Source organism: Oncorhynchus mykiss, chromosome 10 (genome assembly GCF_057628025.1).
Source record: "Oncorhynchus mykiss isolate SJ-2025 chromosome 10, ASM5762802v1, whole genome shotgun sequence".
Lineage (NCBI taxonomy): Eukaryota > Metazoa > Chordata > Actinopteri > Salmoniformes > Salmonidae > Oncorhynchus > Oncorhynchus mykiss.
The window spans coordinates 35,933,986-35,957,292 of NC_143031.1; the positions used below are offsets into that span (position 1 = coordinate 35,933,986).

Below are 23,307 nucleotides of genomic sequence, written 5' to 3' on the forward strand. Positions count from 1 at the left end.
AAACAGTGTACACACAGTTCACTAAGAAAGGGGCAATACCTAAAATGATGTTCTCATCGTTGGGGTCTAGGGTGAGGACAGGGGGTGAGAGCATGCGGTCCATGGCCTGGTCATCCCAGATGATGTTGTCCTCCCAGCGCCCGTACACCAGCTCCTCATTGTCAATGGGGAAGATGGAGAACCAGGGGGCATCCTCTTCATGAGTGGCTGTGGAAAGACCAATAGGAAAACAAGTAGTGATAGATTCTCTCTCTCTTTAGAGCAGGGGTCGCCAACCTTTTCTAGCATGAGAGCTACTTAAAAAAAAATGTACATGTCACAAGCTACTCATTGTTTTCTAGCTCCTCTGCCCTGCAACTCTTCCCCTGGTCCTTGGTGTACAAGATAAAGTAGTGCACTGTTTTCTGTTAATATACCTGGTCAAATAATAGTTAATAAACAACTAAGGGGAACCCTACAAAATCAGTGATCCCCCCCCCCCAAATTCTGTTCTATATTTTCTCAAATTATGTTCTCAGTTAGATTTTTCCTGGTTTTAGAATTGTTGTTTTCCACTCTCAATTACAATTGTTCATAGATAAACAATTGAATTGGATGTTCTGAGTCCATATCAATGTTTAAATCACATCAAAATACCTTTTTTGTTTTAGGTCTTGGAGAAGAAAAAAATAAAATAATTGTGTGTGTAATCTGTCCCTTTACGTCCACATCTAGCGAGTGAGGAATGTGCCATGCAATGTGGTGGTGTAGCGATGGTTCTGGAGCCTATTGCTGCTGCTCATTTTATTGCAAAGTTCGCAACTAAGGAATAATATACTGAACAAAAATATACAACGCAACATGCAACAATTTAAAAGATGTTACTGATGTTAATTTAAAAGATGTTAATTCATATAAGGAAATCAGTCAATTGAAATAAATTCATTAGGCCCTAATCTACAGATTTAACATAACTGGGAATACAGATATGCATCTGTTGGACACAGATAGAATACCTTAAAAGGTAGAGGTGTGGATCAGAAAACCAGTCAGTATCTGGTGTGACCACCATTAGCCTCATGCAGTGCGACACATCGTCTTCGCATAGAGTTGATCGGGCTGTTGACTGTAGAAGGTTGTCCCACTCCTCTTCAATGACTGTGCGAAATTGATGGATATTGGTGGGAACTGGAACACCCTGTTGTACACGTCAGTCCAGAGCATCCCAAACATGCTCAATGGGTGACATGTCTGGTGAGTATGCAGGCCATGGAAGAACTGGGACATTCTCAGCTTCCAGGAATTGTGGGGTATGGGGTACTCTGTTCACAACGTTGACATCAGCAAGCCGCACGACCAAATGATGCCATACATGTGGTCTGCGGTTGTGAGGCCGGTTGGACTGCCAAAAACGACAGTGGAGGCGGCTTATGGTAGAGATATTAACATTCAATTCTCTGGCAACAGCTCTGGTGGACATACCTGCAGTCAGCTGACAATTGCACGCTCCCTCAAAAATTGAGACATCTGTGGCATTGTGTTGTGTAACAAAACTGCACATTTTAGAGTGGCCTTTTATTGTCCACCTGTGTACCTTTGCAATGATCATGCTGTTTAATCAGCTTCTTGATATGCCACTATAGGTGGATTATCAGATAGGTGGATTATCTTGACAAATAATACATCACTCACAGGGACGTAAACAAATTTGATCACAAAATTGAGAGAAATAAGCTTTTTTGTGCATATGTAACATTTCTGGGATCTTTTAATTCATGAAACTGGGGTCCAACACTTCACATAGAGCATTTATATTTTTGTTCAGTATACATACAATTTACAGTGCATTCGGAAAGAATTCAGACCACATTAATTTTTTTCACATTTTGTTATAGCCTTATTCTAAAATTGATTAAATGTTTTTTTCCTTCACTAATCTACACACAATACCCTATAACAACAAAGAAAAAACTGATTTTTAGAAAAACAACAACTGAAATATGACATTTACATAAAGTTGAAGTCAGAAGTTTACATACACTTATGTTGGAGTCATTAAAAGTTGTTTTTCAACCACTCCACAAATCTCTTGTTAACAAACTATAGTTTTGGCAAGTTGGTTGGGACATCTACTTTGTGCATAACAAGATATTTTTCAAAAAATTGTTTACAGACAGATTATTTCACCTATAATTCACTGTATCGCAATTCCAGTGGGTCAGAAGTTTACATACACTAAGTTGACTATGCCTTTAAACAGCTTGGATAATTCCAGAAAATGTCGTCATGGCTTTAGAAGCTTCTGATAGGCTAATTGACATAATTTGAGTCAACTGGAGGTGTACCTGTGGATGTATTTCAAGGCCTAACTTCAAACTCAGTGCCTCTATCCTTGACATCATGGGAAAATCAAAAGAAATCATCCAAGACCTCAGAAAAAAAATTGTAGACCTCCACAAGTCTGGCTCATCCTTGGGAGCAAATTCCAAACGCCTGAAGGTACCACGTTGATCTGTACAAACAATAGTACGCAAGTATAAACACCATTGGACCACGTAGCCGTCATACCGCTCAGGAAGAAGACACATTCTGTCTCCTAGAGCTGAATGTACTTTGGTGCGAAAAGAGCAAATCAATCCCAGAACAGCAGCAAAGGACCATGTGAAGATGCTGGAGGAAACAGGTACATAAGTATCTATATCCACAGTAAAACGAGTCCTATATCGATATAACCTGAAAGGCCGCTCAGCATGGAAGAAGCCACAGCTCCAAAACCGCCATAAAAAAAAGCCAGACGACAGTTTGTAGAAATGTCCTCTGGTCTGATGAAACAAAAATAGAACTGTTTGGCCATAATGACCATCGTTATGTTTGGAGAAAAAAGGGGGATGCTTGCAAGCCGAAGAACACCATCCCAACCATGAAGCACTGGGGTGGCAGCATCATGTTGTGGGGGTGCAATGACCCCAAGCAATGACCCCAAGCATACTTCAAAAGTTGTGGAAAAATGGCTTAAGGACAACAAAGTCAAGGTATTGGAGTGGCCATCACAAAGCCCTGACCTCAATCCAACAGAAAATGTGTGGGCAGATCTAAAAAAGCATGTGCGAGCAAGGAGGCCTACAAACTTGACTCACTTATACCAGCTCTGTCAGGAGGAATGGGCCAAAATTCACCAAATTATTGTGGGAAGCTTGTGGAAGGCTACCTGAAACGTTTGACCCAAGTTAAACAATTTAAAGGCAATGCTACCAAATACTAATTGAGTGTATGTAAACTCCCGACCCACTGGGAATGTGATGAAAGAAATAAAAGCTGACATAAATCATTCTCTCTAATATTATTCTGACATTTCACATTCTTAAAATAAGGTGGTAATCCTAACTGACCTAAAACTGGGAATTTTTACTAGGATTAAATATCAGGAATTGTGAAAAACTGAGTTTAAACGCATTTGGCTAAGGTGTATGTAAACTTCCGACTTCAACTGTAAGTATTCAGACCGTTTACTCTGTACTTTGTTGAAGCACCTTTGGCAGCGATTACAGCCTCGAGTCTTCTTGTGTATGACGCTACAAGCTTGGCACACCTGCATTTGGGGGGTTTCTCCCATTCTTCTCTGCAGATCCACTCAAGATCTGTCAGGTTGGATGGGGAGCGTCGCTGCACAGCTATTTTCAGGTCTCTCCAGAGATGTTCTATTGGGTTGAAGTCTGGGCTCCGGCTGGGCCACTCAAGGACATTCAGAGGCTTGTCCTGAAGCCACTCCTGTGTTGTCTTGGCTGTGTGCTTAGGGTCGTTGTCCTGTTGGAAGGCAAACCTTTATCCCAGGCTGAGGTCCTGAGCACTCTGGAGCAGGTTTTCATCAAGGATCTCTTTATACTTCACTCCGTTCATCTTTCCCTCGGTTCTGACTAGACTCGCAGAAAAACATCCACACATCATAATGCTGCCACCACCATGCTTCACTGTAAGGGCTGATGCCAGGTCATCTCCAGAAGTGACACTTGGCATTCAGGCCAAAGATTTCCAACTTGGTTTCATCAGATCAGAGAATCTTGTTTCTCATGGTCTGAGAGTCTTTAGGTTCCTTTTGGCAAACTCCAAGTGGGCTGTCATGTGCCTTTTACTAAGGAGTGGCTTCTGTCTGGCCACTCTACCATAAAGGCCTGATTGGTGGAGTGCTGCAGAGATGGTTGTCAATCTGGAAGGTACTCCCATCTCCACAGAGAAACTCTGGAACGCTCTCAGATTGACCATCGGGTTCTTGGTCACCTCCCTGACCAAGGCCCTTCTCCACCGATTGCTCCGTTTGGCCAGGCGGCCAGCTCTAGGAAGAGTCTTGGTGGTTCCAAACTTCTTCCATTTAAGAATGATGGAGGCCATATTTTGGTACCCCTCCCTAGATCTGTGCCTCGACACAATTCTGTCTCGGAGCTCTAGGGACAATTCCTTCCACCTCATAGCTTGGTTTTTGCTCTGACATGCAATGTCAACTGTGGGACGTTATCTAAACAGGTGTGTGCCTTTTCAAATCATGTCCAATCAATTTAATTTACCACAGGTGACTCCAATCCAGTTGTAGTAACATCTTGAGGATAATCAATGGAAACAGGATGCATCTGCCCTCAATTTCGAGTCTCATAGCAGGGTCTGAAAACATATGTATCTAAGGTATCTGTTTTTTATTTTTAAAACATTTGCATACATTTCTAAATATCTGTTTTCACTTTGTCATTATGGGGGATTGTACGTAGATTGATGAGGGAAAAATTAATTCAGTCAATTTTAGAATAAGGCTGTAACGTAACAAAATGTGGAAAAAGTCAAGGGGTCTGAATACTTTCCGAATACACTGTATATACTTACTCATGATATACTTCTTCCAGGTAAGCCTACTTTGTAGTTAGCATTTAATTGAGAAGGTTTTGGGGAAAGTATTTCTGCAAACTCACAAGATGGTTATCACATCAACTGGCTACACACGGGAGTGATAGACAAACGTGAGCCCACACAGACAGACAGGGACAATATTGTTGGAAATTAATTGGCAGATATTGTTTTAGGTTTGGCTTTTTTAGCAAATAAAGGCTAACCACGAGTTCAGGCCTTGGGATAATATCAATGTTGCATTGATTACATAGTAGCTGGGAGCTTGATGTGTCTAATACTTGTGAGATTTGTTTATGACAGTGTGCTGTGGAAACACGTGAAAATTGCATGTACTTTCAGAATTGTTTGGCGAGCTACTCATAGGTGGGCTGCGAGCTACTAGTAGCTCGCGGTCGACCTGTTGGAGACCCCTGCTTTAGTGGTACTTTTTAACACATAAATTAACGGAGATATGTAGGATATGTTGTAATATCACATTATTCATCATTCTAAAAGTAAATGACACTCTACAACAGATGGCAGGTAAAATAGACTCATAGTACCATGATGGTCGTGGTGGTGTTTGTCCCTCTTGGAGCCAGAGCCGATGGAAGGGGCTTTGGGCATAGGTGGAGGAGTGGGGGGCACCAGCTGAGAGTTACTCCTACTCAGACCTGTAGAGTGTAGATAGACATCATGAATACCTAGATAACCCAAAGTAGACAAATACACAACAGTTATAACAGTTTATATTTGCCACTTTTGTCCTAAGTCCCCTGGACAATTGGGGTTTATGCTTTGGTGATAGGATATCAATGAGGTAGGAATCTCCATTACGCAGGTCAGTCTGTTAATTGGTACTGGAGTGAGTGGGTCTCTCACCCTGCTGAGCGTTGTAGGCATTGGCATTGCGGGTCATGCTGGAAGGCAGCCACCCTGCCAGACTGGCTCGCTGGGTCTTAGTGCCCTTGTGTTTCACGTCCTCTCCGTTCCAAATGATGTCGTCCTCCCACTGAAGCTGGGTGACCATCAGGAAGAGCTCATTCTCCAGGGCCTGTTTGTCCTTTTCGTCACCACTGCCCTCCTAGACAGAAAAAGACAGAAATACAAACAAATAACATAGGTTTTTAAGTCATGTCTGTTCTCTTCTAAATTATTATTTACAAAACATTTTAGGGGGTAGTTCAGCTTTAATATTGCAAATTTAATTAATGTAATTGTCTGCATCATTTCCAATCCCCATAAATATTTTTTGTAAATATACAGTTGGAAATACTAATTGAGTGTACGTAAACTCCCGACTCACTGGGAATGTGATAAAATACATCAAAGCTGAAATAAATCACTCTCTCTACTATTATTCTGACATTTCACAGTCTTAAAATAAATTGGTGATCCTAATTGACCTAAGACAGGGAATTTTTACTAGGATTAAATGTCAGGAATTGAGAAAAACTGAGTTTAAATGTATTTGGCTAAGGTGTATGTAAACTTCCGACTTCAACTGTATATAGTACCAGTCAAAATTTGGGATACACCTACTCATTCCAGGGTTTTTCTTTATTTTTTACTATTTTCTAGATTGTAGAATAATAATGAAGACATCAAAACTATGAAATAGCACATGACTTGCCTAATTAAATAAAGGTTAAATAAAAAATAAAACCTTCAAAATATGGAATCATGTAGTCAGCAAAAAAGTGTTAAAAAAATCTAAATATATTTTATATTTGAGATTCTTCAAAGTAGCCACCCTTTACCTTGATGACAGCTTTGCACATGCTTGACATTCTCTCAATCAGCTTCATGAAGTAGTCACCTGGAATGCATTTCAATTAACAGGTGTGCCTTGTTAAAAGTTTATTTGTGGAATTTCTTTCCTTCTTAATGCGTTTCAGTCAATCAGTTGTGTTGTGACGAGGTAGGGGTGGTGTACAGAAGATAGCCAGCCCTATTTGGTAAAAGACCATGTCCATATTATGGCAAGAACAGGTCAAATAAGCAAAGAGAAACGACAGTCCATCATTACTTTAAGACATGAAGGTCAGTCAATCCGGAAAATTTCAAGAACTTTGAAAGGTTCTTCAAGTGCAGTCGCAAAAACCATCAAGCGCTATGATGAAACTGTCTCTCATGAGGACCGCCACAGGAAAGGAAGACCCAGAGTTACCTCTGCTGTTCAGAGGAGACTGGGTGAATCGGGCCTTCATGGTCGACCTGCTGCAAAGAAACCACTACTAAAGGACACCAATAAGAAGAAGAGACTTGCTTGGGCCAAGAAACACGAGCAATGGACATTAGACTGGTGGAAATGTCTCCAAATTAGATTTTTGGTTCCAACCGCCGTGTATTTGTGAGACGCAGAGAAGGTGAACGGATGATCTCTGCATGTGTGGTTCCCACCGTGAAGCATGGAGGAGGTGGTGTGATGGTGTGGGGGTGCTTGCTGGTGACACTGTCAGATATCTATTTTGAATTCAAGGCACACTTAACCAGCAAATGAGTAGATGTGTCCAAACTTTTGACTGGTACTGTATATATTTTAAAATATATTTTCCTTTATTTTTTCACCTAACCCTACCACCAGTCTCCTAATTGGAGTAAACTTAAGGACAACAACCCTTAGGCTTCTACTTCCAGCTTATACATACTATAGACTGTACATTTTACAATAGTTATCTTTTGTTTGTTTTTAGTCCCATCCTTCAGCTACCCTCAACCCCTCCCATCTACCTCTGAACACCATCCAGTTTTGATTTATATTTGCCATATATTTTTCAACTGTGTTGTTCTGAACCTTTCCAGTCTCATAGTTTCTACAGATTGTAAATTTAAGATAAATATTTTTGCTAAGAGTATAATTACATTACATCTATTTGCAAAGTTAGCTCCAGGTAATTGTTGCAATTCTTCAGCCATTCCTGAACCTGCGACCTAAAACATGCTGCATATGGACAGCACCAAAACAAATTATCTAATGAAAGTCTCTTCGCAGAAAAATCTGCTAGAAATGGGTGATTGATTCTTAAAAAGGGGCAATCTGCAGTTGCTACATCCATTTGTGGACTTATAAATTAATCAATGTACCCATTGATTATTGAAGAATATAACTTATTAATGCCTCATTAGCTTAGTTCAACAGTCATACTCCCCCAGAACCCAAAATATACGATTGTTTAACTCCAATGTTTGTAAACAAAGTAATATGTATAGCCTCACTACATGGTTAAAGCTATCAAGACTGGTTAGATTTCTCAAGCCCCATCCCTCAGCTTTTTACCAAAATAGTGGTGGGAGAGCGCTTTGTTATTGTTTCAACTGCTGAATGCCACTTTAAGGAACTCCATGATATCTAATCCTAAAGCGTCAGTGTAGTGTATGGGTGTTAACCTCTTTGGGATGTTGTAAAGGTGGCGGTGGTTCTGGCCTCTCCCGTTTCTCCTGTTCATCGTCCTCCTCCTCCTTCAGTTTGAAGCCGTAGTGGAAGCCACTGCCATCGTCAGGGACCCCCATCATGTCGTACCAGAGCTGGGCCGGACCGTAGCGCCACTCTGCCACCTTGGGCCTGGACTCTGTCACCTTGTCCCCGTCTCCAGAGGTCTGGGAGAACTTGGACTCTATTGGGGCCATCATGGTGATCTGGGGTCACAAGGAATGAACTATTGAAGAATATCTCATAGCAATCACTTTTGTCCATTTCCTTTTGTAAGGAGAAAGATCCTATACATAATTATACTGAGACTGAATCACATTACTAAACCTAGTAAACTCTCATAAATTAGCTGTGACAAACTATACTGGTAAATAACCACACAGTTTCAAAGGGATTTCAAACCAGTTTCCACAGTCCTGCATATCTTTCACTAAGACCATTGTTGTTGCACACTGACCTCGTCGTCAGACAGGCACTGTTCTGGGGGTGGAGGTGGGGCGTATTCATAGTCCCAGCCAGACTTCTTCTCTGGTCCCTGCTGCTCCATGGGCTCAGCGCCCTCTGGTGGGGGTGTCCCTGGCTGAGGGTCGCGGTGCTTCCTCTTCCTCTTTCTCCGTGCGCTCCGCCACACCGACGGCATGTTCTTCCCAGGGCCAAACAGTCGAAGGAACCGCAGCACCTGGAGGGATTCAGAGGAGTGGATAGGTATTCATTTTGAAAGGTTTTAATCATCCAATCACAACTCTCTGTTATGTGGTGTACTATATAGTGTTTCCAAAAAGGACAGCTCACCCTTCCAGGCCTGAACTCTGGGAAAAGCTGTGTGACGCCAGGCAGGGCTTTGGCAGCATCCTTCTGCATGATGCCAGCCAGGGGCAAGCTGAGGCAGGCTGGAGAACCCCCTGACCCAGGGCCTGCAGATGGCCTGTCTGTCTCCGATTCAGAATCTGAGGAACTGCTGAAGTCCACTTTGTCTACCAGAGAGGAAGGAGCAATGATGGAGGGCAGGATGATCCCGTCTCCTTCATCCCCAACTGTGGACAACACAATAGCATACACTAGGGTTAGAGCCCCTCTGATGAGTGCTAACTTACTAGCATGTATTCTTGACATTAAATACATCAATATCCATGTTTACTTTATAACAGATTATGAAGAATTATGCTTGTACAGTAATTATGCTTGTACAGAACAAAGTATATTTTCACTGGCACGAGATTGATCAAAGACAAAATTAATTACAGTTGACCGCCACCCTTTGCCCCTTCCTTATCTGATCCTTACCACTTGCAGCCGTGGGAGAGGAGTCGTCTTTCTTGCCACCAGGCGTGGGGAGACATGGAGGAGGTGGAGGGGGCATAAGCTTGGCATCAATATCCTCACAATCCGCATCATAGTCATCCTCATCATCTGAGACAGAGAGAATAAAAGTATCCAGTTACCGGCAGTGCAAAGTCTCTGATGACGATAGAGGAAATGAAATAAGCTTAATTTATCTGTTCTGGTAACCTAGGGTACAAGCACTCCTAGAGGTCTGTGTATAGTATAGTCGGAAGTTAACATACACCGTAAACAAATACATTTAAACTCAGTTTTTCAGAATTCCTGACATTTAATCCTAGTAAAAATTCCCTGACTTAGGTCAGTTAGGATCACCACTTCCTTTTAAGAATGTGAAATGTCAGAAAAACAGTAGAGAATTATTTATTTCAGCTTCTATTTCTTTCATCACATTCCCAGTGGGTCAGAAGTTTACATACACTCAATTAGTATTTAGTAGCATTGCCTTCAAATTGTTTAACTTGGGTCAAACGTTTCAGGTAGCCTACCACAAGCTTCCCACAATAAGTTAGGTGAATTGAGCTGGTGTAACTGAGTCAGGTTTGTAGGCCTACTTGCTCGCACACACTTTTTCAGTTCTGCCCACAAATCTATAGGATTGAGATCAGGGCTTGGTGATGGCCACTCCAATACCTTGACTTTGTGGTCCTTAAGCCATTTTGCCACAACTTTGGAAGTATGCTTGGGGTCATTGTCCATTTGGAAGACCCATTTGCAACCAAGCTTTAACTGATGTCTAGAGATGTTGCTTCAATATATCCACATAATTTTTCCTCCCTCATGATGCCATCCTTTTCGCACCAAAGTACGTTCATCTCTAGGAGACAGAACGCGTCTCCTTCCTGAGCAGTATGACGGCTACGTGGTCCAATGGTGTTTATACTTGTGTACTATTGTTTGTACAGATGAATGTGGTACCTTCAGGCGTTTGGAAATTGCTCCCAAGGATGAACCAGACTTGTGGAGGTCTACAATAATTTTTCTGAGGTCTTGGCTGATTTCTTTTGATTTTCCCATTTCCCACTGAATTTGAAGGTAGGCCTTGAAATACATCCACAGGTACACCTCCAATTGACTCAAATTATGTCAATTAGCCTTTCAAAAGCTTCTAAAGCCATGACATCATTTTCTGGAGTTTTCCAAGCTGTTTAAAGGCACAGTCAGTCAACTTAGTGTATGTAAACTTCTGACCCACTGGAATTGTGATACAGTGAATTATAGGTGAAATAATCTATCTGTAAACAATTGTTGGAAAATTGACTTGTCGTAACCGACTTGCCAAAACTCTAGTTTGTTAACAAGAAATTTGTGGAGTGGTTGAAAAACGAGTTTTAATGACTCATGTCATGTAAACTCCGACTTCAACTGTACATATATATATATTTTTTTTACCTTTATTTAACTAGGCAAGTCAGTTAAGAACAAATTCTTATTTTCAATGACGGCCTAGGAACATTGGGTTAACTGCCTGTTCAGGGGCAGAACGACAGATTTGTACCTTGTCAGCTCGGGGGTTTGAACTTGCAACCTTCCGGTTACTAGTCCAACACTCTAACCACTAGGCTACCCTGCCGCCCAGGTAACAACAGGTGTTCTTAATGTTTTGTATACTCATTATATGTGTCTAGTTGCATGCGTATTCCTGCACCTGTTCTCCTCGTAGGCTGCAGGCTGCCCATGGCCTGACGATACTTCTTAGTCTCATCTTCAGCCACTTCGTTGATGTCAGAATAATCAACTGCATCGGCATCGTTCTTCACCCAGCCTGCATAAGAAACAGGACACGAAACCGTCACTCGTTTATCACAGCATTTACAAACATACAACTTACAAACACAACTAAGGAGCATATTGACTGTTCATGACTCCTAGACATTTTCCTTTTTTTTGACTTGGAGAAAAATGGAGAAAAAAAAAATGGAAAATGTCTAGGAGTCATGAACAGTCAATATGCTCCTTAGTTGTGTTTGTAAGTTGTTTACAGCCTAAATTTAACATGGATTAAATTGAGATGTTGTGTCACTGGCCTAAACACAATACCCCATAATGTCACTATGTTGGAAAAGTCAATAAGCATTCAACCCCTTTGTTAAGGCAAGCATAAACATGTTCATGAGTAAAAAATGGGCTTAACAAGTCATATAATAAGTTGCATAGTGTTTAACATGATTTTTTAATGACTACGTCATCTCTGTTCCACACACATAACATTATCTGTAAGGTCCCTCAGTTGAGCAGTGAATTTCAAACACAGATACAACCACAAAGACCAGGGAGGATTTCCAATGCCTTGCAAAGAAGGGCACCTATTGGTAGATGGGTAAAAAGAAAAGCAGACATTGAATATCCCTTTGGGCATGGTGAAGTTATTAATTACACTACAAAGATACAGGCATCCTTCCTAACCTCAGTTGCCAGAGAGGAAGGAAACCACTCGGGGATTTCACCACGAGGCCAATGGTGACTTTAAAACAGTTACTGAGTTTAATGGCTGTGATAGGAGAAAACTAAGGATGGACATTACAACATTGTAGTTAGTCCACAATACTAACCTAATTGACACAGTGAAAAGGAAGCCTGTACAGAATAAAAAATATTACAAAACCTGATTCCTGTTTGCAACAAGTTCTAAAGTAATACTGCAAATGTGGCAAAGCAATTCACTTTTTGTCCTGAATACAACATGTTATGTCTGAGGCAAATCCAATACAACACAGTACCACCCTCCATATTTCCAATCATAGTGCATCATGTTATGGGTTTGCTTGTAATCATTAGGACTGGGGAGTTTTTTAGGATAAAATAGAAACAGAATCCTAGAGGAAAACCTGGTTTAGTCTGCTTTCCACCAGACACTGGGAGATGAATTTACCTTTCAGCAGGACAATAACCTAAAACACAAGGCAAAATCTACACTGGAGTTGCTTACAAAGAAGACAGTGAATGGCCGAGGTACAGTTTTGACTTAAATGTACTTGAAAATATTTATCTAGCAATGATCAACAACCAATTTGGCAGAGCTTGAAGAATTCTGAAAACAATAATGGGAAAATGTTGCACAATCCAGGTGTGGAAAGCTCTTAAGAGAGACACAGAAAGACTCACAGTTGTAATCGCTGCCAAAGTTGCTTCTACAAAGTATTGACTCAGGGGTATGAATACCAATGTAAATTAGATACTTCTGTATCTCAATAAATTAGCAAACATTTCTAAAAACAGGTTTTCACTTTGTCATTATTGGCTATTGTGTGTAGATGGTGAGATTTTTTTTGGTTTAGGCTGTTACACAACAAAATGTGGAATAAGTCATGGTGTATGAATACTTTCTGAAGGCACTGCACATGACAGAGAGCTCTGTAGGGCTAGGAACTAACCCACCCACAGCCTCACTCTCACCCTCTTACCTGTGTCTCCATCCTCGTCCAGATCGTCCTCCTCACTAGCAGTGATCTCTGTGATGAGGTTGCCCAGTCCCAGGGAGCCCAGGCCAGCCAGGTGCTTTTTGGATTCCTGAGGGTGTGGAGGGAAATACCATTGTCAAACAACCACAGCATTTGATATGCCAAAGTGTATTGGAAAATACCAGGTGTTAAAATTTCTGTCTAGAAAGACCATTTATAAAAGTACCATTGCACAAAAGACAGTGGACAAGTGATCAACATACTGTATCTCATACTGTATCTATCTCTCACTGTATCTCTCAGATATAGGACAGACACTTCAGAATTTCATTCAGATTTTTTGATGGATTGTTCACATACTTTTGTATATATAGTGTAACAAGAAACCCATAATCAGCAAATGGACATCTCAGTCCTGTTGTTAGGCATATTGTTGTGCGGGGATGGGGGAACTCAGCTGGGGAACTCTGCTTGCTTCGAGGCAAGTAACATTGAAATATGCATGAGAGCATCAGCTGTTCCGGATGACTGTGTGATCACGCTCTCCGCAGCCGATGTGAGTAAGACCTTTAAACAGGTCAACATTCACAAGGCCGCAGGGCCAGACGGATTAGCAGGATGTGTACTCTGAGCATGTGCTGACCAACTGGCAAGTATCTTCACTGACATTTTCAACCTTTCCCTGTCTGAGTTTGTAATAACATGTTTCAAGCAGACCACCATAGTCCCTGTGCCCAAGAACACTAAGGTAACCTGCTTAAACGACTACCGCGTCGGTAGCACTCACGTCTGTAGTCATGAAATGCTTTGAAAGCTCACAACACCATTTTCCCAGAAAACTAGACCCACTCCAATTTGCATATCACACCTAAATATCCACAGATGATGCAATCTCTATTGCACTCCACACTGCCCTTTCACACCTGGACAAAAGGAACACCTATGTGAGAATAATATTCATTGACTACAGCTCAGTGTTCAACACCATAGTGCCCTCAAAGCTCATCACTAAGCTAAGGACCCTGGGACTAAACACTTCCCTGCAACTGGATCCTGGACTCCCTGACGGGCCACCCCCAGGTAGTAAGGGAAGGTAACAACACATCCACCACCCTGATCCTCAACATGGGGGCCCCTCAGGGGTGCATGCTCAGTCCCCTCCTGTACTCTCGGTTCACTCATGACTGCATGGCCAGGCATGACTCCAACACCATCAGTAAGTTTGTTGATGACACAACAGTTGTAGGCCTGATAACCGACAACGATGAGACAGCCTATAGGGAGCAGGTCAGAGACCTGACCGTGTTGTGCATGGACAACAACCTCTCCCTCAATGTGATCAAGACATAGGAGATGATTGTGGACTACAGAAAAAGAGGACCGAGCACACCCCCATTCTCATCGACGGGGCTGTAGTTGAGCAGGTTGAGAGCTTCAAGTTCCTTGGTGTCAAAACCTATTCCCCGTCAGGAGCCTGAAAATATTTGGCATGGGTCCTCAGATCTTCAAAAGATTTTACAGCTGCAAAATAGAGAGCATCCAACCGGTTTGCATAACTGCCTGGCACGGCAACTGCTCGGCCTCTGACCGCAAGGCACTACAGAGTGTCCTCTATAACATGCCGTGTCAGAGGAAGGACCTAAAAATTGTCAAAGACTCCAGCCACCCTAGTCATAGACTGTTCTTTCTGCTACCGCATGACAAGCGGTACCGGAGCGCAAAGTCTATGTCCAAGAGGCTCCTATATAGCTTCTACCCCCAAGCCATAAGCCTCCTGAACAGCTAATTGAATGGCTACCCAATCTGGAACGCTGCTGCTACTCTTTGTTATTATCTATGCACAGTCACATTAACAACTCTACCAACATGTACATACAGTTGAAGTCGGACGTTTTAATACACTTAGGTTGGAGTCATTAAAACTGATGGCAAGTCAGGACATCTACATTGTGCATGATACAAGTAATTTTTACAACAATTGTTTACAGACAAATTATTTCACTGTATCTCAATTCCAGTGGGTCAGAAGTTTACATACACTAAGTTGACTGTGCCTTTAAACAGCTTGGAAAATTCCAGAAAATTATGTCATGGCTTTAGAAGCTTCTGATAGGCTAATAGACATTGTTTGAATCAATTGGTTTACCTATGGATGTATTTCAAGGCCTACCTTCAAACGCAGTACCTCTTTGCTAAACATCATGGGAAAATCAAAAGAAATCTTCCAAGACCTCAGAAAAATAATTGTAGACCTCCACAAGTCTGGTTCATCCTTAGGAGCAAATTCCAAATGTCTGACGGTACCAGGTTCATCTGTACAAACAATAGTAAGCAAGTATAAACACCATGGGACCACGCAGCAGTCATACTGCTCAGGAAGGAGACGCGTTCTGTCTCCTAGAGATTAACGTACTTTGGTGCGAAAAGAGCATATCAATCCCAGAACAACAGCAAAGGACCTTGTGAAGATTCTGAAGGAAACAGGTACAAATGTATCTACATCCACAGTAATGAGTCCTATATCGACATAACTTGAAAGGCCACTGAAGGAAATAGCAACTGCCCCAAAACCGCCATAAAAAATCCAGACTACGGTTTGCAACTGCACATGGGGACAAAGATCGTACTTTTGGGGGAAATGTTCTCTGGTCTGATGAAACAAAAATGGAACTGTTTGGCCGTAATGGCCATCATTATGTTTGGAGGAAAAAGGGGAAGGCTTGCAAGCTGAAGGACACCATCCCAACCGTGAAGCACGGGGGTGGCAGAATCATGTTGTGGGGGTGCTTTGCTGCAGGAAGGACTAGTGCACTTCACAAAATAGATGGCATCATGAGGCAGGAAAATTATGTGGATATATTGAAGCAACATCTCAAGACATCAGGAAGTTAAAACTTGGTCGCAAATGGATCTTCCAAATGGACAATGACCCCAAACATACTTCCAAAGTTGTGGGAAAATGGCTTAAGGACAACAAAGTCAAGGTATTGGAGTGGCCATCACAAAGCCCTGACCTCAATCCTGTAGAACATTTGTGGGCAGAACTGAAAAAGCGTGTGTGAGCAAGGAGGCCTACAAACCTGACTCAGTTACACCAGATCTGTCAGGAGGAATGGGCCAAAATTCACCCAACTTATTGTGGGAAGCTTGTGGAAGGCTACCCGAAACCTTTGATCCATGTTAAACAATTAAAGGCAATGCTACCAAATACTAATTGAGTGTATGTAAACTTCTGACCCACTGGGAATGTGATGAAAGAAATAAAAGCTGAAATAAATCCTTCTCTCTACTATTATTCTGACATTTCACATTCTGAAAACAAAGTGGTGATCCTAACTGACCTAAGACAGGGAATTTTTACTAGGATTAAATGTCAGGAATTGTGAAAAACTGAGTTTAAATGTATTTGGCTAAGGTGTATGTAAACTTCTGACTTCAACTGTATTACTTCAATTACCTCGACACCGGTACCCCCTATATACAGTCCCACTATTGTTATTTACTGCTTCTCTTTAATCATTTGTTATTCTTATCTCTTTTTGTTCTTCTTAAAACCGCATTGTTGGTTAAAACTTTGAGTGTAGGGGGCAGGATTTTCATTTTTGGCTAAAAAAAATGTACCCATTTGAAACTGCCTATTTCTCAGGCCCAGAAACTAGAATATGCATATAATTGTCAGATTAGGATAGAAAACACTCTAAAGTTTTATAACAGAACTGATATTGCAGGCGAAAACCTGAGGAAAATCAAACCAGGAAGTGCTGTTTTTCCTGAAAGCGCTCTGTTCCATTGGATGCCTTGCCTGCATTTAAAGGGATATCAACCAGATTCCTTTTCCTATGGCTTCCTCAAGGTGTCAACAGTCTTTAGACATGGTTTCAGGCCTTTATTTTGAAAAATGAGCGAGAAAGATAACATCGCGTCAGTGGATAGCTGGGTGTTCGCAGAGTTTTGCTTGCGCAACAGTGGGGCAGCCATTGTCTCTCCCTCTCCTTTTGAAAAAGTGACAGTCCAGGTTGATATATTATCGATTATATATTTTAAAAACAACCTGAGGATTGATTATAAAAAACGTTTGACATGTTTCTGTGGACATCACGGATACTATTTGGAATTTTCGTCTGCAATGTCGTGACTGCTCGAGCCTGTGGATTTCTGAACATAACACGCCAAACAAATGGAGGTATTTTGGATATAAAAATAATCGTTATGGAACAAAAGGAACATTTATTGTGTAACTGGGAGTCTCGTGAGTGCAAACCTCCGACGATTATCAAAGGTAAGCGATTTAATCTATTGCTTTTCTGACCTTCGTGACAAATCTACTTGGCTGCTAGTGTTTGTAATATTTTGTCTACTGAGAGAGATGTTCTTACATAAACGCTTGTTATGCTTTCGCCGAAAAGCTGTATTGAAATCTGACACGTCAGGTGGATTAACAACAAGCTAAGCTGTGTTTTGCTATATTGCACTTGTGATTTCATGAAAATTAAATATTTTTTGTAATTTAATTTGAATTTGGCGCACTGCAATTCAGTTGGTGTTGCTGAAAATTATCCCGCTAAAGGGATGGGTGCGTCAAGAAGTTAAAAACCTCTCTGAGATATGTGGGACGGTAGCGTCCCACCTTGCCAACAGCCAGTTAAAGCGGGGTGCCAAATTCAAAACAACAAAAATCTCATAATTAAAATTCCTCAAGCATACAAGTATTTTACACAATTTTAAAGATAAAATTCTCGTTCATTCATGTTACACAATACATGTATGTTTTGTTCGATAAAGTGCATATTTTTGTAAAAAAATCTCATTTTACATTAGCGCGTTACGTTCAGTAGTTCTGAAACATGCGGTGATTGTGCAGAGAGCCACATCTATTTACAGAAATACTCATTATAATTTTTATTTTTAATTTTACCCCTTTTTCTCCCCAATTTCGTGGTATCCAATTGTTGTAGTAGCTACTATCTTGTCTCATTGCTACAACTCCCGTATGGGCTCGGGAGAGACGAAGGCTGAATGTCATGCGTCCTCCGATACACAACCCAACCAGCCGTACTGCTTCTTAACACAGCGCGCATCCAACCCGGAAGCCAGCCGCACCAATGTGTCGGAGGCTACACCGTGCACCTGGCAACCTTGGCTAGCGCGTACTGCGCCCGGCCCGCCACAGGAGTCGCTGGTGCGCGATGAGACAAGGAGATCCCTACCGACCAATCCCACCCTAACCCGGACGACGCTAGGCCAATTGTGCGTCGCCCCACGGACCTCCCGGTCGCGGCCGGTTACGACAGAGCCTGGGCGCGAACCCAGGGACTCTGATGGCACCTTAACCACTGCGCCACCCGGGAGGCCTCATTATAAATGTTGATGAAAATACAAGTGTTATACATGGAATTAGAGATAAACTTCTCCTTAATGCATCCGCTGTGTCAGATTTTTAAAAAACTTTACGGAAAATAACAATAATCTGAGTACAGCGTTCAGACAACAAAGCAGCCAAAAAGATATCTGCCATATTGGGTGGTCAACATTAGTCAGAAATAGCATTATAAATATTCACTTACCTTTGATGATCTTCATCAGAATGCACTCCCAGGAATCACAGTTCCACAATAAATTTTGGTTTTGTTTGATAATGTCCATCATTTATGTCCAAATAACTTCTTTTGTTAGGGCGTTTGGTAAACAAATCCAAAAGCGAGTTCAGGTCCAGTCGAACGTCGGATGAAAAGTTCCGTTACAGCCCGTAGAAACTTGTCAAACTAAGTATAGAATCAATCTTTAGGATGTTTTTATCATAAATCTTCAATAATGTTCCAACCGGAGAATTCCATTGTCTGTAGAAAAGCAATGGAACGAGAGCTAACTCTCGTGACCGCGCCTCAGAGCTCAGAGAGTTTTTGCCTGCCATATGAGTTCTGTTATACTCACAGACATCATTCAAACAGTTTTAGAAACTTCAGAGTGTTTTCTATCCAATACTACTAATATGCATATATTAGCATCTGGGACAGAGTAGCAGGCAGTTTACTCTGGCACCTTATTCATCCAAGCTACTCAATACTGCCCCCCCCCGTCACCAAGAAGTTAAGGGCTTGTAAGTAAGTTACATTTCACTGTAAGCTCTACACCTGTTGTATTCGATTTGATTTGGTTTGAATCCAGGCTGCATCACATCCGGCTGTGATTGGGAGTCCAATAGGGCGGCGTACAATTGGCCCAGTGTCGTCCAGGTTTGGCAGGGTTAGGCCATCATTGTAAATAAGAATTAGTTACTAACTGACTTGCCTAGTTAAATAAAGGTTAAATAAATAAATAAAATAAACTGACCAGCAGACAGTGTAGTGGTTTCTCTTCCTTAGACAACCTTGTCCAAGTTATTTCTATAAAAACAAAATATTGATCTCCAAGGGGAGCCTATTCCATAGACAAATGCATATATAGAAAAAGGTGCTCCTCGCAGTACTGTTTACTCTTGCGATTTTACAAGACATAACACTAGCTCTGGTATTGTAACTGTGCTGGTTGACTAGAGATTGGACATTGGGAGGTAATATGCTGGGAAGCGGTGTATGGTGTGCTCGCCTTCTAAGTCTGACCAGTAGGCTGCTCCGTCTGCCTTCCCTGCGGAGACCGCCTTGTTTAGGATTGGCCTCTGAGATAAGATCCCACGTCCAGGGTGGAGGTCCGAACAAAGGATCCACTTTGGGAAAGTCGTATTCCTGGTCATAATGTTGGTAAATTGACGTTGCTTTTATATTCAATAGTTCTTCCCGGCTGTATGTAATAACACTTGAGATTGTTTGGGCTAACAATGTAAGAAATAACATATAAAAAAACAAATTACTGCAGTTTCCTAAGGACCTGAAGCGAGGCAACCATCTCTGTCGGCGCCATCTGACAGAGATGCTTGTATTGGATTACTGAATTACTGTTTTGGCAGATTTCACGGGCCTACAGACGACAAACAATCTGTTTCCCTTTCATTTGGGACTTATTTTGTTGTACTGATCAACATTAGCATAGAAATAACTTATTTGATAAAAGTCTCTTTAACCAGCTATGTAATTCACGAGGCAAGTGGGGTGCGGCCTGTCCCAGCCCTATTCACACACACTGACAGTTCACTGAGAAAATAGATAACCTTTGGCTGATGGAACGACATAATGGAGAGACCGATTAAGTGAATGAATAAAATTTTCGGTGGTAATCAGCTTTGAAATCAGCACATTTTGCGTTATGGTTTGCATATTATCACAAAGTACTAGGGTAGTGATTTGATGTTCACTTAAGCTGTAAGCTAGCAAGAAAAGTTTACAAAGCTGGAAACTACCAGCGGTATCTTGTTGCATTGTTCTCATCTGTATGGACATTGTTTAAATTTTTATACAAGCCGTGACACATTATTCAACGGTGTTAACTTCTGTGCAACATGATGCAGCCCAGACTCTCAGTACAGGCTAGCAATGAGTAGGTGGAGCTAACATGATGCAGCCCAGACTCTCAGTACAGGCTAGCAGTGAGTAGGTGGAGCTAACATGATGCAGCCAAGACTCTCAGTACAGGCTAGCAGTGAGTAGGTGGAGCTAACATGATGCAGCCCAGACTCCCAGTGGAGGCTAGCAGTGAGTAGGTGGAGCTAACATGATGCAGCCCAGATTCCCAGTGCAGGCTAGCAGTGGGAAGGTGGAGCAGGCACGTGGCACGCCTTGCGCTATAAGGGGACATCGGCTGCGCTGATAGAGTTGATACGTGGGACACATTTTGACAGAAGTATAGAAAGTAATAACAATTGGAATACCGAACCGTTTTTCCTGTTCTAGAATCGAAAAAAATAACCTAAGTTTCAGTATACCGTACAACACTAGCAGATTGCATGAAAGCGAACTCTAAAACTCCACTGTCAAGAGGGGGGCAGCTAAAAGGTTTGGGGGGAAAAGTATTTAGTCAGCCACCAATTGTGCAAGTTCTCCCACTTAAAAAGATGAGAGAGGCCTGTAACTCTCATCATAGGTACACTTTAACTGACCGACAAAATAAGAAAAACAAAATCCAAAAAAATCACATTGTAGGATTTTTTATGAAATTATTTGCAAATTGTGGTGGAAAATAAGTATTTGGTCAATACTTTGTTATATACCCTTTGTTGGCAATGACAGAGGTCAAACGTTTTCTGTAAGTTCACAAGATTTTCACACAATGTTGCTGGTATTTTGGCCCATTCCTCCATGCAGATCTCCTGTAGAGCAGTGATGTTTTGGGGCTGTTGCTGGGCAACACGGACTTTCAACTCCCTCCAAAGATTTTCTATGGGTTGAGATCTGGAGACTGGCTAGGCCACTCCAAGACCTTGAAATGTTTCCACCCCCATGCTTCACAGTAGGTATGGTGTTCTTTAGATGCAACTCAGCATTCTTTGTCCTCCAAACACGACGAGTTGAGTTTTTACCAAAAAGTTATATTTTGGTTTCATCTGACCATATGACATTCTCCCAATCTTCTTCTGGATCATCCAAATGCTCTCTAGCAAACTCCAGACGGGCCTGGACATGTACTGGCTTAAGCAGGGGGACACATCTGGCACTGCAGGATTTGAGTCCCTGGCGGCGTAGTGGGTTACTGATGGTAGGCTTTGTTACTTTGGTCCCAGCTCTCTATAGGCTATTCACTAGGTCCCCCCGTGTGGTTCTGGGATTTTTGCTCACCGTTCTTGTGATCATTTTGACCCCACGGGGTGAGATCTTGCGTGGAGCCCCAGATCGAGCAAGATTATCAGTGGTCTTGTATGTCTTCCATTTCCTAATAATTGCTCCCACAGTTGATTTCTTCAAATCAAGCTACTTACCTATTGCAGATTCAGTCTTCCCAGCCTGGTGCAGGTCTACAATTTAGTTTCTGGTGTCCTTTGACAGCTCTTTGGTCTTGGCCATAGTGGAGTTTGGAGTGTGACTGTTTGAGGTTGTGGACAGGTGTCTTTTATACTGATAAGTTCAAACAGGTGCCATTAATACAGGTAACGAGTGGAGGACAGAGGAGCCTCTTAAAGAAGTTGTTACAGGTCTGTGAGAGCCAGAAATCTTGCTTGTTTGTAGGTGACCAAATACTTATTTCCACCATAATTTGCAAATAAATTCATTAAAAATCCTACAATGTGATTTTCTGGATTTTTTTCTCATTTTGTCTGTCATAGTTGAAGTGTACCTATGATGAAAATGACAGGCCTCTCATCTTTTTAAGTGGGAGAACTTGCACAATTGGTGGCTGACTAAATACTTTTTTGCCCCACTGTATGTATGTATGTATACATATACATATATATACACATACACATATATATATATACACATATACACATATATATATATATACACATATATACACACATATATATATATATACACACATATATATATATATATACATATACAGTGCCTTGCGAAAGTATTCGGCCCCCTTGAACTTTACGACCTTTTGCCACATTTCAGGCTTCAAACATAAAGATATAAAACTGTATTTTTTTGTGAAGAATCAACAACAAGTGGGACACAATCATGAAGTGGAATTACATTTATTGGATATTTCAAACCTTTTTAACAAATCAAAAACTGAAAAATTGGGCGTGCAAAATTATTCAGCCCCTTTACTTTCAGTGCAGCAAACTCTCTCCAGAAGTTCAGTGAGGATCTCTGAATGATCCAATGTTGACCTAAATGACTAATGATGATAAATACAATCCACCTGTGTGTAATCAAGTCTCCGTATAAATGCACCTGCACTGTGATAGTCTCAGAGGTCCGTTAAAAGCGCAGAGAGCATCATGAAGAACAAGGAACACATCAGGCAGGTCCGAGATACTGTTGTGAAGAAGTTTAAAGCCGGATTTGGATACAAAAAGATTTCCCAAGCTTTAAACATCCCAAGGAGCACTGTGCAAGCGATAATATTGAAATGGAAGGAGTATCAGACCACTGCAAATCTACCAAGACCTGGCTGTCCCTCTAAACTTTCAGCTCATACAAGGAGAAGACTGATCAGAGATGCAGCCAAGAGGCCCATGATCACTCTGGATGAACTGCGGAGATCTACAGCTGAGGTGGGAGACTCTGTCCATAGGACAACAATCAGTCGTATATTGCACAAATCTGGCCTTTATGGAAGAGTGGCAAGAAGAAAGCCATTTCTTAAAGATATCCATAAAAAGTGTTGTTTAAAGTTTGCCACAAGCCACCTGGGAGACACACCAAACATGTGGAAGAAGGTGCTCTGGTCAGATGAAACCAA

The 23,307-nt window shown here is 41.6% G+C and overlaps 1 protein-coding gene across 4 annotated transcripts in view; it reads right to left on the reverse strand.

The window, feature by feature from the left end:
* The window catches only part of LOC110533749 (transcription initiation factor TFIID subunit 1), a 56,587-nt gene that overhangs the window by 25,412 nt on the left and 7,868 nt on the right, over window positions 1-23,307 (reverse strand). For all 4 annotated transcript variants that reach the window (XM_021618247.3, XM_090186492.1, XM_090186493.1 and 1 more), the window contains exons 3-11: window positions 13,030-13,135; window positions 11,274-11,390; window positions 9,569-9,694; window positions 9,077-9,318; window positions 8,742-8,963; window positions 8,242-8,490; window positions 5,734-5,935; window positions 5,415-5,525; window positions 40-207 (exon numbers count right to left, since the gene is read on the reverse strand). In XM_021618247.3, coding sequence (XP_021473922.3) covers window positions 40-207; window positions 5,415-5,525; window positions 5,734-5,935; window positions 8,242-8,490; window positions 8,742-8,963; window positions 9,077-9,318; window positions 9,569-9,694; window positions 11,274-11,390; window positions 13,030-13,135 — 1,543 coding nt within the window. The remainder of the gene's footprint in view (window positions 1-39; window positions 208-5,414; window positions 5,526-5,733; window positions 5,936-8,241; window positions 8,491-8,741; window positions 8,964-9,076; window positions 9,319-9,568; window positions 9,695-11,273; window positions 11,391-13,029; window positions 13,136-23,307) is intronic.